The sequence below is a fragment of the Callorhinchus milii genome, unplaced genomic scaffold (assembly GCF_018977255.1).
Source record: "Callorhinchus milii isolate IMCB2004 unplaced genomic scaffold, IMCB_Cmil_1.0 Scaffold3, whole genome shotgun sequence".
In the NCBI taxonomy this organism is placed as follows: domain Eukaryota; kingdom Metazoa; phylum Chordata; class Chondrichthyes; order Chimaeriformes; family Callorhinchidae; genus Callorhinchus; species Callorhinchus milii.
In genome coordinates, this window is record NW_024704744.1 from 25998713 (window position 1) to 26013325 (window position 14613).

Below are 14613 nucleotides of genomic sequence, written 5' to 3' on the forward strand. Positions count from 1 at the left end.
GCCCGATTTAGCATTCAATGCCCCTGAATATAAAAAAAACTTTGTCTTTTTAAGCTCTTTCTGCCTATAATCTATATGTCTGCAAATCTGGATCTTCCAAGGATGGGTAATCCAAAAGTACAGAAATTTCACTTCAAAGTTGGAATCCTGTGGAGATTTGAGGGATGGAAATCTCCTCAGTCTATTTACTAAATGTCCTCAGTTTCTTTGTTACCAATAGGTAACGAGTCTACAGCATAAACTAACCACCTCCTCCAGAAGGTCGGAAGTGGAATTCAAATATAACACTGACACAAAAAGGTGTTGGTGTTTTGAGGTTGGGACAAATAAAAAATTGATGTTTTGTTGTGCAGAGTGTGGTGCTTTTGTCTGCATCTAATCGTGCTATATCTGAGCAGGGAATGACTGGTTCTGACATTTCTAACATCTCTCATCTGGCGGAATACAAAATTCACCAATAACCTGCGACAGGCAGAAAAAAGTTTACTTAGGAATATAATATTAAGGCTGCTTTTGAAACTGACATTTTCTAGGCTTCTGAACTAAAGCTTATTAATTGTTTTCAATGTCACAAAAATAATGGAATCATGCAATTGCATTGTAGAAAGTTCCAGTTTGCAGTCATTAATATAACCTGTATGAAGACATACAAATAATAAATGTCCATTCATATACAGTCCAGCATAAACAATTTTGCCTGAGTTTCAGGTGGACGTTAAAGATTCAATGACATTTTTAAAAAAGGGAATCTATCCTGGACAAGAATCCTTCAGTTGAATTGATCATTTATCTCATGACTCTTTTGGGGCATTGCTGACACAAATGGCTACAACATTTGCCTACAAAATCATTACACTTAAGAGTAATTTTTGTAAGGCACTTAAGAGACTTTTCCATGAAAATGGAAGTTCTTTCTTCTTCAAAAGAATAGGAACATTTTTGAATGCAGTTGGAACAGTTCCAAACATTCTGTGCACTGTGTGATCAGAAATCTGGCCTCACCATTGAGCAGTTATGTCTGGTGGCAGCTGGTATCCCGTTGTGTATTTGGACCAACAGCTCACATTCAGCAAATATTTGTACGTTTGAGCCAAGCTAGCTACTAATCCAGAAATGGGAAAGAACTTGCCTGAGCTCAGACAAAGTCAATCATATCACGGCTGCGTAACACCAATTCTCATCAAAGCAAAGTGGCTACACATTAGCTCACAACAGTCCTGGATAAAAGGTGTCCTGTAACACTGGCCAAAAAGTAAAAATCTTTTAGTAAAACAAAAACATCAGGCAACCAAGGAGACACCAAAGTCCATTCTCAGTCCAAATCAAATCCTGCTAACTTACCAGTGGTCTAAAGATAAGTAGAAAGCTCTCAACACTGAAAGCCCTCCAAATCTTGCTCCCATCACACCCACAACACTGGTGCATAAAGCTTGTCCAAATAGTTCCCCATCATGGTATATAAGCATATAGCAGAGGTATTTACTTCGGCCCAATCATGAAGCCTGGACCACGAAGTGAGGTGGATTTGTAGCAAACAGTGGAAACAGCTGCAGAGAGGGAGAGCTCCGACCATAATAATACTGTGCATAATAATATTCTTGAGTACCCTGGAGGTGGAGTTAACTTCACAATGAGCACATCTATTTGCCAAAGCCCCTCACATGAGGACCTGGATTAATCAGTTGGTGTAAGCCTGGTATGTGGCATTGAACCCCTATAACATCAAGGTGGCTAGCAAGTTACAAGCTGTACTGTAAAGGTCTTCCCACGACACTGAAGATAGACATACATCAAATAAAATAAATTCTGAAGTTTGGGACAACAGCTGCTGGAAAGCATGACCTGAAGTCCAGGTTCATGAACACATACAGTACTCATATATTCAGGCATGGATTCACCTTGATTCATATGCAAAGAGACAAAGGTACAATATACCCTTGTCTTAGTCATGTCACTCCATTTTTAAATTGACAATGAATTAAATTATAGACAAGATACTAACCCTAACCCAATCATCAAAAGTGCAGGGAAGGGCAAGCAATGCACAATACTATCCTTTCATGTCAAAGATAGACACAAATTAACTTGGATAATTGTGGTTCACCCTATACGTTGTTCACCGTTTAATACAGGAACATGTCTAAGTCCATTTTATTTTCACTTGTATGAATAAAACAAAGTAGATGTAAGATATGTCCAATTTAATGATAAACCAAAGGAAGAATAAAAATTCAAACTCACGTGGAACAGTCCCATTCAGCACCCATTTTACCATAAGTCGCATCTGCAAGACCCCATTGAATCTGGAAGTGCGACTTCTCAATCCTCCAGAATTGATCAAATCAGGCGCAACTTCTTAGGTAGTTAAAATAACTGAGTGCTTCACTTCTCAACAGTTTTTCCTGTTTATAAGTAGCACTTTGAAGGTTACAATGAAGCTACCTGTTTCAGCATTATCACTAGACTTATTCAATAATAAATTGGCTCCAATGTGTGCTGGTGGGGGGGAATCATATTTCAGCAAATATACACTCACGCTGTGCCAGAAAGTGATGCAATACGCACTCTTAATTCATTATCTCATATTGTTCCCACTACATCAGTATTTCACCTGATTGTTATACAGCATAAATTGCTCACGCTATACTTTAGAAAGGATTATTATTATTATTAGAAAGGGGAAGTTTGCTTTCTCCTAGTCACTGCCATTTCTCAAGTGATTCAATTTGTGCACCTCCCTTTCCTCTGTCTCAACTCTCACAACCCTTAATGTGCACCTCACCAGGCTTCTTATCAATCAGAATGTCTGCCACCATTTCAGCTACCTAAAATCTGCTCTGCTTTCCAGAGATACTGGGTTCAAGTAAGATTCAAGTGGACGTATAAGAAAACGTCATGCTCCCATTGCCCATAACTGCATTTCACTGTAGTAGTAGCAAAGCATATAATAATTGTGGGTCAGCTGTGCATGCACTTTCATTATTATGTTTCATTGAAAGTGACAAATAACAGGTTACTAGAATCACAACTTGATATGGAACTAGCAAATCCTCCGGGACCCAGTGTGGCGGAGGTTCATCCAATGCCACTTGATGTCAACTTCGGTTCTGACTTATTTGAAGTCAGACTGTGGTCAAAGGAGGCTCGTGAGGATAGAAGTGGAGTTCTAGTGGGACAGCATCAAGCAGATCCAAATACATTGCAGTCATATATTGGATGAACAAAGAAACTCTGTTAAAGGCAAAGAATAAATACAAGGTCCAAAACCTTAAGCAAAACATTACAATGAACATGAATAGCTTCATACATACACATTTGAACAAAAAGCACTTAATAAACCTTATGGTAAGAGGCATCACTGCAACTATAAAATACAGGATTAACTGACTTCAACCATTCAAATCCTGCACAAAGCTCTCTAGGGCAAACCTTTACAACATACTCCAATTTAGCATTGGCCAGATTATAGGTCAGATGGCCTGAGGGCTGGAAGTGCAGTAAACCAGCATCAGGTATAGTGCAGGTACACTGAACGAGGACATGTAATAATAGGATCGTGTAGGAGTGGGAAACTGACTAGCCAGCTCCCACCCTTAAAAACTGGCCACCTTCACTTACTGCGTGCATATACACTGTGTAAAGGAAGTATGACTGATGTCACTTTCCGAAGGAAACACGGTCAGCAGGACCTACACAGAGTGCATTTGACATAATCAATGCTTCCAACATCAAACACAATGAGCAACAGGTAACATCAGCAGCGACATGAAAACACAGAAGGGTGGGGGGGGGGGGTGAAGAGTTGCATTTCATTTTAACCAAGGAACTGAGTTCATGGACCCAGATCAATTCATTAAAACAAGGTTGCTCTGCATGGACAGACTCTAAAACTGTTAGGGCAATCACTGAAACTTAGACAACAGTACCCTCTAGTGATGGATATCTTAAGAGTTGCATCTACACCAGTCACAAAACGTGCATTCCTGTGCGACAGTTGTAAAGCATATAACTAAAACTGTAAAATGAGGAAACCACCTTAGGCTCCTCTGGATTTTCAACTCACCTAAACTCTAAAGCCTCCGGACAAGCAAAACATTACAATGAACATGAATAGCTTGATACATATACATAAACCTGAGCTGAACAAAAAACGCTCATTACACCTTATGTTCAGCAGCATCACTGCAACCACAAAATAAGACAGGATTAGCTGACCTCAAACCAAGCTTGCCAGGCAGTGCTCTCAATGGTAATACATGCAGATTTTAGTGGCTAAACTCCAGCAGTACTCCAACACACGTTCTATTGTCCGCAAGCCTTGGCACTTGCCCATTAATGCCTAGTATATTCTGTGAAGCGCTTTGAGATGTCAAGAAGATACGAAAAGCATTATATCAAATGCAAGATTATATTATTATTTACACTGCAAGTGAATTGTTTGACTCTGGTGCCATTGCAGTGGAGCCTGTTACTGCCCTTATCCGTCATCATGCCATCATCAGAATTGAAAAATTCAGAACAACAACAAGATTGCATTTATAGAGCGCCTTTCACGTCGGGAGGACGTCCCAAGGTGCTGGACAGTTGGGTCGGGACCCGAGCAGGGGGGAAATGGTCAGGGGGAGGGAAGGGAGGGAGCGAGGAGGGGGTAGAGAGTCGAGAGGGGAGCTGAAGGTACGGTTGAAGAGAAAGTTCTTGAGACCGTCCTTGAAGGAGGAAAGGGAGGAGGTGGCGAAGGCACTGGGGGATGGAGTTCCAGAGCCTCGGGGCTGAGAGGCTGAAGGCCCGACCACCGATGGTAGGGCGGTTGGGGCGGGGGATGTGGAGCAGACCGGAGCCAGAGGAACGGAGGGTACAAGCAGGTAAGTAGGGGGATAGTAGATCGGAGAGGTAGGAGGGAGCAAGGCCATGAATGGCCTTGTAGGTGAGGATGAGGATCTTGAATTCGATCCTCTGGGGGATGGGGAGCCAGTGGAGGCGAGCGAGGGTGGGAGTGATGTGGTCGCGAAGCCTGGTGCGGGACAGTACACGAGCTGCAGAGTTCTGAATGACCTGCAGCTTGTGGAGGGAGGTGCCGGGAAGGCCGACGAGGAGAGAGAAGGTTTAATGTACACCTCAGAAGCCACAGTTACTGAATATAGTTTCAAAGGAGCCAAAGCTTTGTCCTAGAGACCCAATAAACACAATAATAGATGCTGGTAAGTGAGATATTGATTTATCTCTTTACGTCATGAATGGAAAAGACAGCAGATTTTTTGAGAGTGGATCTTTCTCAGATTTAATAATAAATTGGTCATTTTCAATCCATGACTGTTTGTGGGACAAGTGCGCAATTGGCTGCCGCGTTTCGTCCACAAATATACAGTCAATTCACTTTACAGCATATTCTGTGAAGCGCTTTGAGACGTCTAGAAGACGTGAAAAGCGCTATATCAAATGCAAGGATTATTATTATTAATACTGGAATTAGACAAGCAGGATGAGTCTCGCTCGGTAGAGAGTGCGTATTCCATTCCAGACATGAACATTTTTATATGCAAGTGGCATACAAATCAAACTCAATCCGTTCTGAATACTTTTAAGCAGGGCAAAAATTTATGCAATATGTAAAATTTGCATTTGTAAAATTTAAATATCGGGTTAATTTTGCACAAGTTCACCAATGTACTTTAAAGATCCGAACATACATCGCAGTGCGTTACATTTTAAACAACTGAATAGATTCAGTGATTGGGTAAAGCAGGTTTCAAGCAACTGCAATAAGTGCATGAAAGAAAGCCTAGGGGTTGGCTGGAGAAATTACACTAAGATTTAAATACACAAGTTACTAATTTTCCAGATTATTGAATGTTCCAGTAACAGCTGAACACACTTACTCCGAATTGAAGCAGACTGGTATCAACAACATTCCATTCAATGTAAATACAACATACTTACCATTTTGTGCATGGCAACTATTTAGTTCAGACAAAAGCTGATTGAAGTCATCTTGATGCGCAATCCAGTTGTCCTAATTTCAAAACAACAAGAAGCATTTATAATAGTGCCATTCACACAAGGTAGCATCTCAGAGTGTAATTTAAAGTATGGCATTGATAGCCTTTTATACTAGTAATATACAGTAGTTAATGTTGATTCCAGCAAAACACAAGTGACTGATACTGCAATATAAATATAGCAAATGAAAGGATTCTATTAAAATAAGCTGTTTAATAAAATTATTGGCACATAATAGTTTTTTCTCCTCTCCAGTTGGATTACACTAGTTTCCCTTAAAGCAAAGCTAGAACTTTTATGAAAACAGAGACTGCAATTGAAAATGTCATCCAATTTAGTAATTTTATTATATCCTTTGGTTTATGATGAACAATTTTGAGCAGTTGTTTCAGCATGGCATAAAGAGTGAAGTTTTCACTCTCGAGTGCAAATCAGGACCACAAGTACATAGTTATCAAAAGAATATTTTAAATATAATATTCTTGATCAAGTTTACCAAAGTCATGACAAAACTGTTTTGGCTCAAAATAAATCAATTGAGATCAACCGTTTCATGCCCACTATTTTCCAGTCTTTACTATGTCACCATAGACAGCTACCAAAAGGAGTTTCCTCACAGGGAAGTCAGGAGAACACTAGACAAGGAGGTAGAAATTGGGTCCTGAACTAATTTAAGAAATAGCTTGATGCTGTTTTAAGAATTAGCTTGATGCTGTAACGGGAAGACAGGTAGAATGGATACACTAGAAATGTCTAGAAGGATGAGACCAAACAAGGCCTTCTTTACCATAACCTATGCTCGCTGAACTCCCTAGCTGCTTCCAATACAAGCTGATGACTTTGCAGCCCACGTACTCTTCAGCAATAGGCTGTTCCCATGACCCAGTGGATCAAGTTCAAGATCATCTGTAAATCCCTCTACGGTCTCACCCCACCTGTGACCTTATTCAACCCCACCGAACCTGGCCCCTCCCTTCACTCAGAGGGCACTTGCTTGCTTCATGTCCACTCCCCACACCAGCAGGTGAACTTCCAGGCATTCTGTCATGCTGTTTGGAACTTCAAAAGGGAATCTCTCGGACTCATTCCTTCGTTCCCCTTTTCAAGGCAATTAAAAAAAAACTCTTTGACTGCGCTTTCGGACATTTTCCCCTTTCCTAGGCCCCCTCAGCTCCCACCCCTAGTTTGGGTGCCCAGCCAGCACTATGGGTGCTTTGTAATGCCTTCCTGACATGAAAAGTACTACATAAAACCATCTCAAAGCGCTTTGAGACATCTCGAATATGTGATGAGGCGCTATATCAAATGCAAGGATTATTATTATTTATACATCTAAATTGTATTGTAACCTCTCTTGTGATCTGGTCTCTTTCATGCTCCTCCTAGTGAGGAGCAGCCATGGCAGAGGCCTAAGAAAAGCCTCAGTGCAAAGGGAGACCACAAATAAAAAGCAAAGATGTTTCAAAATCAGTGCCGCAATGCATCTCCTGATGCTGAGAACAACTTTTCCTGTGTATACAAGACAGTGAGCTTTTCTCAATGACCTTTTTCCATTATGTTCTCATACAAGTTGAACAATAACACTCGCAGGCACTATATGTCACTACATCAGTTATTGAATCATGTAATAAATCAGGATATTTTTCTACTTTTAAAAATGTAATATAGCAAAATTTTTAGAAGCTCATAGTGACTGCAGCCATTATGTTGTGTTTAGACAACACTTAAAAGCTGACAATTCACTGCAGTGCTGAGGGTGTGTTGCATTGTCGGAGATGCCGTACTTCAGATGAGATGTTAAACCAAGGTCCTATCTGCCTATTAAGGTGGACGTTAAAGATCCCATCACAGTATTCAAAGAGTCTCTCCCTCCCGGTGTTCTGGCCAATAATCTCCCAAATAAAATTGGTCACGCACTCCACTCCACTGTTTGTGGGACATAGCTGTGTGTAGCTGTCTGCTACGTTTTGCACACAAAACACACTATCAAAAAACACTTTATAGTGTATGCTGCAACACTCTTTGAGATGTCTGGACAACTTAATAAGGCGTTATATCTAAATGTTAAATTATTATTATTAACTTTGTCCATTCATGTCCCGGCACTAAACTCACCTCATGATTTACAGCTGCTCCCAGGCCCAACTTGTTGCTCTTCAACAGGACTTTAACGTGCTCTGTGGACCCCTGCTCTTGAGCTCCAAGACCCTATGAAAGAGACAATATGGCAGCTGCTTTTTATTCACTTACAAAAATATACACTCACTATAATCTGTAGTATATGCTGTGAAACGCTTTGAAACGTTTCGGCAATGTGAGAAGACGCTATACCAAACCCAAGAAATTCTATTACAATAAAATTATTAGTCGTCAACACATGAATTGATTAGTGGCATTTATTAGTATCATCTGTTAAGTATTCAGAACTCTGCAACTCCATTAAAATGAAGACAGATAGTTTCTCTAACAAACACCCTTCTAACACTACTTGTTTAGCCTCCTTGTGCAGCCCCAGCTGAGTCCAGCAAACTCAGCATGAACTGGATCTCAAATCAGTGAGCTTCTGGTCTGTAAGCTGCAGTGTTATCCACTACACCATCAGGGCTGCCCTGTGGGTCAGTTTCATCACACGACTGGGTGCAATAATTCTTTCAAGTTGAATTCCCACTATCGTTTAGAAAAACAAGATCAAATAATCCAATAAAATGCCTATCATAGAGTTGATTTACATGATGTTTAATCGTAATAGAATTTAAAACTGAATTATTAGTTAAAAAACTGAAATGTTCAACTCATGAATTAGCCTTTCATTCTGGGTTTCCATTGATCTTAAAGTACCAAACATAATATGCTGCAAACTTCCTGTGCATCATTTTAAATATATATTATATATGCTTGCAGTCACCTGCCCCTCCCCAGCGTCTTGCTCCGCCACTGTCAAGCGCTCTGGGATGCTAGCTTGTGTGTGAGGCGCTATATAAATGCAAGTTGTTGTTGTGGTTATTACATATTACTGAATAAAGTCAAACCTGTCTTCAACAACCTCTCAGGGGATGGGTCAAAGGGCCTTGATATAAAAATAGCCTCTGAGTAGGGGTTCACTGGTATGTGAAGCAGGCTGTCTAGACTGTTAACAGGGGATGGTTGCTGAATGGAGGTGGTTGTTTGAACAGGTTTGACTGTACACTGTATATATGTTCCTGGACATTAACACATATGCCAGCTACTCAGTTAACTGTACTTACTTTTCCTTTTGACCAACCCATTTTTTCCAACATTTTCTGCCCAAACTTCGATTCATCTTTGCTCCAATTGTTGTTCCTTGGATCCACTGACCACTTCTGCTTTCTACGAGCTGTAAAGAGAGCAAACTATATTGTAAATTCAACAAACCTCAACTGTTAAATCTCTTAATAATCCATATACTTAGCATATTAAAATCCCTCATTATTTTTGTCAATGATTTGGAATCTTAGCTGCTATGTTACATGCTACAGTAATGAAGTGTTTTTATTCCCATGTGCCCAGTGAGTGCAATCCCTGTATTAAATGCAAATACTGCTTAGCACAATTTTCTAACACTCTCCACTAAAAGAATAGTTTGCAGTTTTAAAGTAAATATCACCCGGGGAGCACACAGTAGAATGTCAGCATAAAGTACTTGCTGTGCATATCCACTTTGTTCATCTGTGACCAGAGTTCCCTCTGTCTCCTCATCCTACCGGACCTCTCTGCTGCTTTTGATACTGTTGATCACTCTATCCTCCTCCACTGCCTCTCCTCAACCCTCATGGTCCTGTCCTTGACTGATTAAGATTCTAACTTTCATACCATCTCCACTTTGCCTCCACAAATGGTCTCTCCTCCAGCCCCTGCACAGTCTCGCGCAGCATTCTTCAGGACTCTGTCCCTGGTCCTCTCCACTTCAACATGTACATACTCCCTCTTGGTGACATCATCCGCAGACATGGGGTCAACTTCCAACATATGCAGATGACACCCAACTCTATCTCTCTGCTGCCACTTTTGACTTCAGGACCACTGCTGTACTGACAGAATGTCTCTCCAATGTCCTTGGATGCACACTCCACCTCACTGAGCCAGTCTGGAACCCTGGTATCTTGTTTGACCCTCAACTGTCCTTTCTACCCCACATCCGTGTCATGACCCATTCTGACTTCCCCATTCCCGCAACATCACCCGGCTCCACCACTGCCTCTCCCTTCAGGCCGAGGAAACCCTCATCCACGCATTTATTACATCGAGGCTTGACTGCGCCAACTCCCTGCTTGTCAGCCTTCCCAACTCTGCCCCCCACAAGCTGCAGATCATCCAGAACTCTGCAGCTCATGTCCTCTCCTGCTCCAGGCTCCGTAACCCTATCACCCCCATCCTCGACCGGTTCCCTATCCCCCAGACAATAGAGTTCAAAATCCTCAACCTCACCTTCAAAGCCCTCCAAGGCCTTGCTCCTTCCTACGTGACCTGATAACACAATATCAACCTGTCTGCTCCCTTTGCCCTACCTTTGGTGGTCGGGCCTTCAGCCTCTCGGCCCAGACCCTTTGAAATTCCATCCCAGTGCCTTCACCTTGCTCCTCTCTTGCCTCCTTCAAGGCATGTCTCAAGACCCTCCTCTTCGAGCATGTCTTCAGCCACCCTCCTACCCCTACCCTCCATGCCCTTCATTCTTCTGATCCCAACCCCCTGCTCAGATCCAAATCCCTGACTGTCCAGCACCTTGGGACGTCCTCCCAATGTGAAAGGCACCATACAAATGCAATTTGATGTTGATCTTGTTGCAAAACAAAATCTTGCATAAAATAGTTTTTTTGATCAAGGTCCCAAAGGGTGTTTTTTTCCCAAGGGTTTGGAACAATGCCCAAGTAAAGGAAAAAGGTGAGCCAACAGTAGAAACTTTAAGGCGACCTCACAACGTGAAAGAGACTTAAGAAATGTAAACCTCATTCATCTCCCTCAGTCTTTCTCTCTCTCACACACACAGTTGCTTTCTTCTATTCTTGTTCAGTCTCTCTCACTACGTGTCTCACAGTCACTCAATGTCTTTTTCCCATTCACTTTAGGTGTGCGTGTGAGTCTTCCTCTCTCTACGTCATTTAGTGTGCACAAGTGTTTCTCTCCCTCAGTCACAATATGCACGTGGTTGCGTCTTTCAGTCTCCCTCAATCGCTCTCTCACAGTCTCTCTCTCCTCTCTCACTCTAGGTTTCTCTCTATCTCACTCTCTGTCTGTCTCTCTGTCGGTTTCTCTCTCACTCGCTCAGTCAGTTATTCTCACTGTTTCTCTCTATCTCACTCTATCTGTCAGTTACTCTCTCTCTGTCTCTCTCTCTGTTTCTCTCTCTCTCTGTGCTTCTCACTGATTCTGTCTCTCTCTGTGCCTCTCGCTGATTCTGTCTCTCTCTCTGTGCCTCTCACTGTTTCTGTCTCTCTCTGTGCCTCTCGCTGTTTCTGTCTCTCTCTCTCTGTGCCTCTTAGTTTGTCTCTCTCTCTCTGTGCCTCTCACTGTCTCTCTCTCTCTCTGTCTCTCTCTCAGTGCCTCACTGTCTCTCTCTCTCTCAGTGCCTCTGTGTCTCAGTGCCTCTCTGTGTCTGTCTCTCTCAGTGCCTCTCTCACTGTCTCTGTGTCTCTCGGTGCCTCTCTGTGCCTCTGTCTCTCTCAATGCCTCTCTCACTGTCTCTGTGTCTCTCAGTGTCTCTCTCTCTCTCTCAGTGCCTCACTGTCTCTCTCTCTCAGTGCCTCTGTGTCTCAGTGCCTCTGTCTCTGTCTCTCTCAGTGCCTCTCTCACTGTCTCTGTGTCTCTCAGTGCCTCTCTCACTGTCTCCGTCTCTCTCAGTGTCTCTCTCACCGTCTGTGTCTCTCTCACTGTCTCCGTCTCTCTCAGTGTCTCTCTCACTGTCTCTGTGTCTCTCAGTGTCTCTCTCACTGTCTCTGTGTCTCTCAGTGTCTCTCTCACTGTCTGTGTCTCTCAGTGCCTCTCTCACTGTCTCTGTGTCTCTCAGTGTCTCTCTCACTGTCTCTGTGTCTCTCAGTGTCTCTCTCACTGTCTCTGTGTCTCTCAGTGTCTCTCTCACTGTCTCTGTGTCTCTCAGTGTCTCTCTCACTGTCTGTGTCTCTCAGTGCCTCTCTCACTGTCTCTGTGTCTCTCAGTGCCTCTCTCACTGTCTGTGTCTCTCAGTGCCTCTCTCACTGTCTCTGTGTTTCTCAGTGTCTCTCTCACTGTCTGTGTCTCTCAGTGTCTCTCTCACTGTCTCTCTCAGACTCACGTTCTGCCAACATCGCCATTTTGGGTCCTGACAATCGTCACTGTACAGAAAACGTGGGCGACCAGATACCAATTCCCGGCGCTCTCCGGTCGCATTAACATTTACAGGCCGCGCGGGTCTGGGTTGTGACAAACCGCCACGTCTTCCTACATCTGAAACTGATATAGTTTCAGATGTGGAAAGAAAGGCCACGATATATTTTTTTCAACGAGCGCGGCGGCGCGTGCGCGTGCGCATGCTCTGTGCCAGGGAGGGCTCCGCGAGCCGGGCCCTGCGCGTGCGCAGGACAGCCCCGGAGGATTGTGGGTCCAGAGGGCATCCGGTGCGCGCGCGCGCGCGCCGAGTGCGTGGCGTCACGCTGCGGCTCGGGACAGCGGCGGTGACGTTGCAACCACGTGGAGGGTACCCGCTGTCAGCGCCGGAGGTGAGGCCCATCAGGAGGGCCTCGGTCTTGTTGACGCTCAGCGGCGGAGAGTTAACGGCTCTCGTCCAGGACTTGATGTCCGACAGACATCGTGTGGAGGCAGAGGGGGGGAGAGAGAGGTGGGGGGGAGAGACTGACCGGCCGATCGGCAATCACGGTCTGCAGCGCTGCGTCCTCCCAACCGCTGCCCTGGGAGGACGTTATAATAATAATAATAATAATAATCCTTGCATTTGATATAGCGCTTTTCACGTCGGGAGGACGTCCCAAAGCGCTTCACAGAACACACTGTAAAGTGAATTGACTGTATATTTGTGGGCGAACGCGGCAGCCAATTGCGCACAGCAATGTCCCACAAACAGTCGTGGATTGAAAATGACCAATTTATTATTGTTTTGGGTTTTGGAGGATTATTATTAGGCTCTGTGTGGAGTCATATCGATTTTACACGACAAGTATAAACTACATTCTGCACTATAGCAAACTCTTAATTCACTTCTCTTAGGTGTTCTTCTATTAAATCAAAATTATAAGCCTCAGATTCACTGTAAGATCCTGTTTGATGATAACCTTTGGTGCAGATCAGACTCAATACTGTGTATACAACTGACCAGTTTTATTGGAATGAATATAGTTTCCATATCACATAATGCTTGGATACTTGCTGATTGAGGTACTGTAGAACATACTGTGGTACATTTTTGCCATTATTCATAGAAATAAAATGCAATGAAGCTTGATTGTCTATTGAAGAAGCAATACACCAACAGCTCTATCCAATTTGAATGTTCTTGTGTTAGGACTTTTAAAAAAACAGTACATTGCCTTTAATTTGACCGGGGAGGGAGGGAGGGAGGGGGATGTTGGAAGTGGACTCGGGCACCATAAGATGACCGGCCGGGCCTCGCTCAAATAGGGAATCCGGCCCGCGGGCCGCCTGTTGGACGACACCGCTGTAGATAAAGTATGGCAGAACCGGGACCAGTCCCTCCGTGTAACTGCTTCCCATAGGTGAAGGTCAGCAGAACCCAGGAGGGTCTCTGTGGAGTGGGTTGAGACGTCCTCGACGTATATACTGTATTGCTTATGCCATGTGTTGGTTGGGAAACATTTCACGCGCGTGTAAAATGTGTACTTTATCGAATCTGTATCTTCAATAAATATATATATCTTTTAATTATTACGTGGAAACAGTTCATACAAGTCCCATTGATACAATGGTACATTCAAGAGCAGTTCTGCGTCTCACACCTACTGCGACTGGAACATTTAATCACCATATGGATGCACTCACGGATGCCCTCAAGTATTGTCTCAGATTCACACTGTTCCTATGTCCCATTGGCATTGTATTTGACACTTCACATCTATATTTTCAAGATTTGAAATATTAATATTAAACGTGATACCATGCCATTCACGCACAAAATACACAGTCACACCACTTTATGATCCGTGAAGTGCTTTGAGATGTTTCAATCATGATTTATTTTAATAATATTAAATATTATTAAATATTTTTTTATTTAACTATGTTATTATTGAAATAATTACTATATCAAATGCAAGGATTATTATTATAATAACATGATAAGGCACTATATCAAAAGCAAGGATCATTATTATATATCATAACATCTAATTGTTTTCAAATAACCCTAATGTTTTTGCTTTATTACTCAGATTATTCTAAATATTAATCACTGAGTGAATACATTTGCCAGATATGTACTTTTAATTCATTTTGATTTATGTCCCCTGGTCTTAATTTCTTGACTTTCTTTAAAGTAATAGGCTGGATTTAACTTTATTTAGCCATTTAATATATTATAAGATTTGATGATGTTTTCCCCATTCAGATTTGTTCTTGATTGTAAAGATTAATTTTCTTTAATCATTTTTCATA

The 14613-nt window shown here is 42.6% G+C and overlaps 1 protein-coding gene across 3 annotated transcripts in view; it reads right to left on the reverse strand.

The window, feature by feature from the left end:
• Window positions 1-12532, reverse strand: part of pinx1 (PIN2 (TERF1) interacting telomerase inhibitor 1) — a 59715-nt gene extending 47183 nt beyond the window's left edge. The window contains exons 1-4 of one of the 3 annotated variants that reach the window (XM_007904460.2): window positions 12284-12532; window positions 9243-9352; window positions 8113-8205; window positions 5938-6010 (exon numbers count right to left, since the gene is read on the reverse strand). In XM_007904460.2, coding sequence (XP_007902651.1) covers window positions 5938-6010; window positions 8113-8205; window positions 9243-9352; window positions 12284-12302 — 295 coding nt within the window. In that variant the 5' untranslated portion in view covers window positions 12303-12532. Of the gene's footprint in view, window positions 1-5937; window positions 6011-8112; window positions 8206-9242; window positions 9353-9828; window positions 9935-12283 lie in introns of those variants that run through there. The other 2 variants (XM_007904461.2, XM_007904462.2) reach the window with 2 other exon arrangements.
• Between the last annotated feature and the right edge of the window lie 2081 nt (window positions 12533-14613).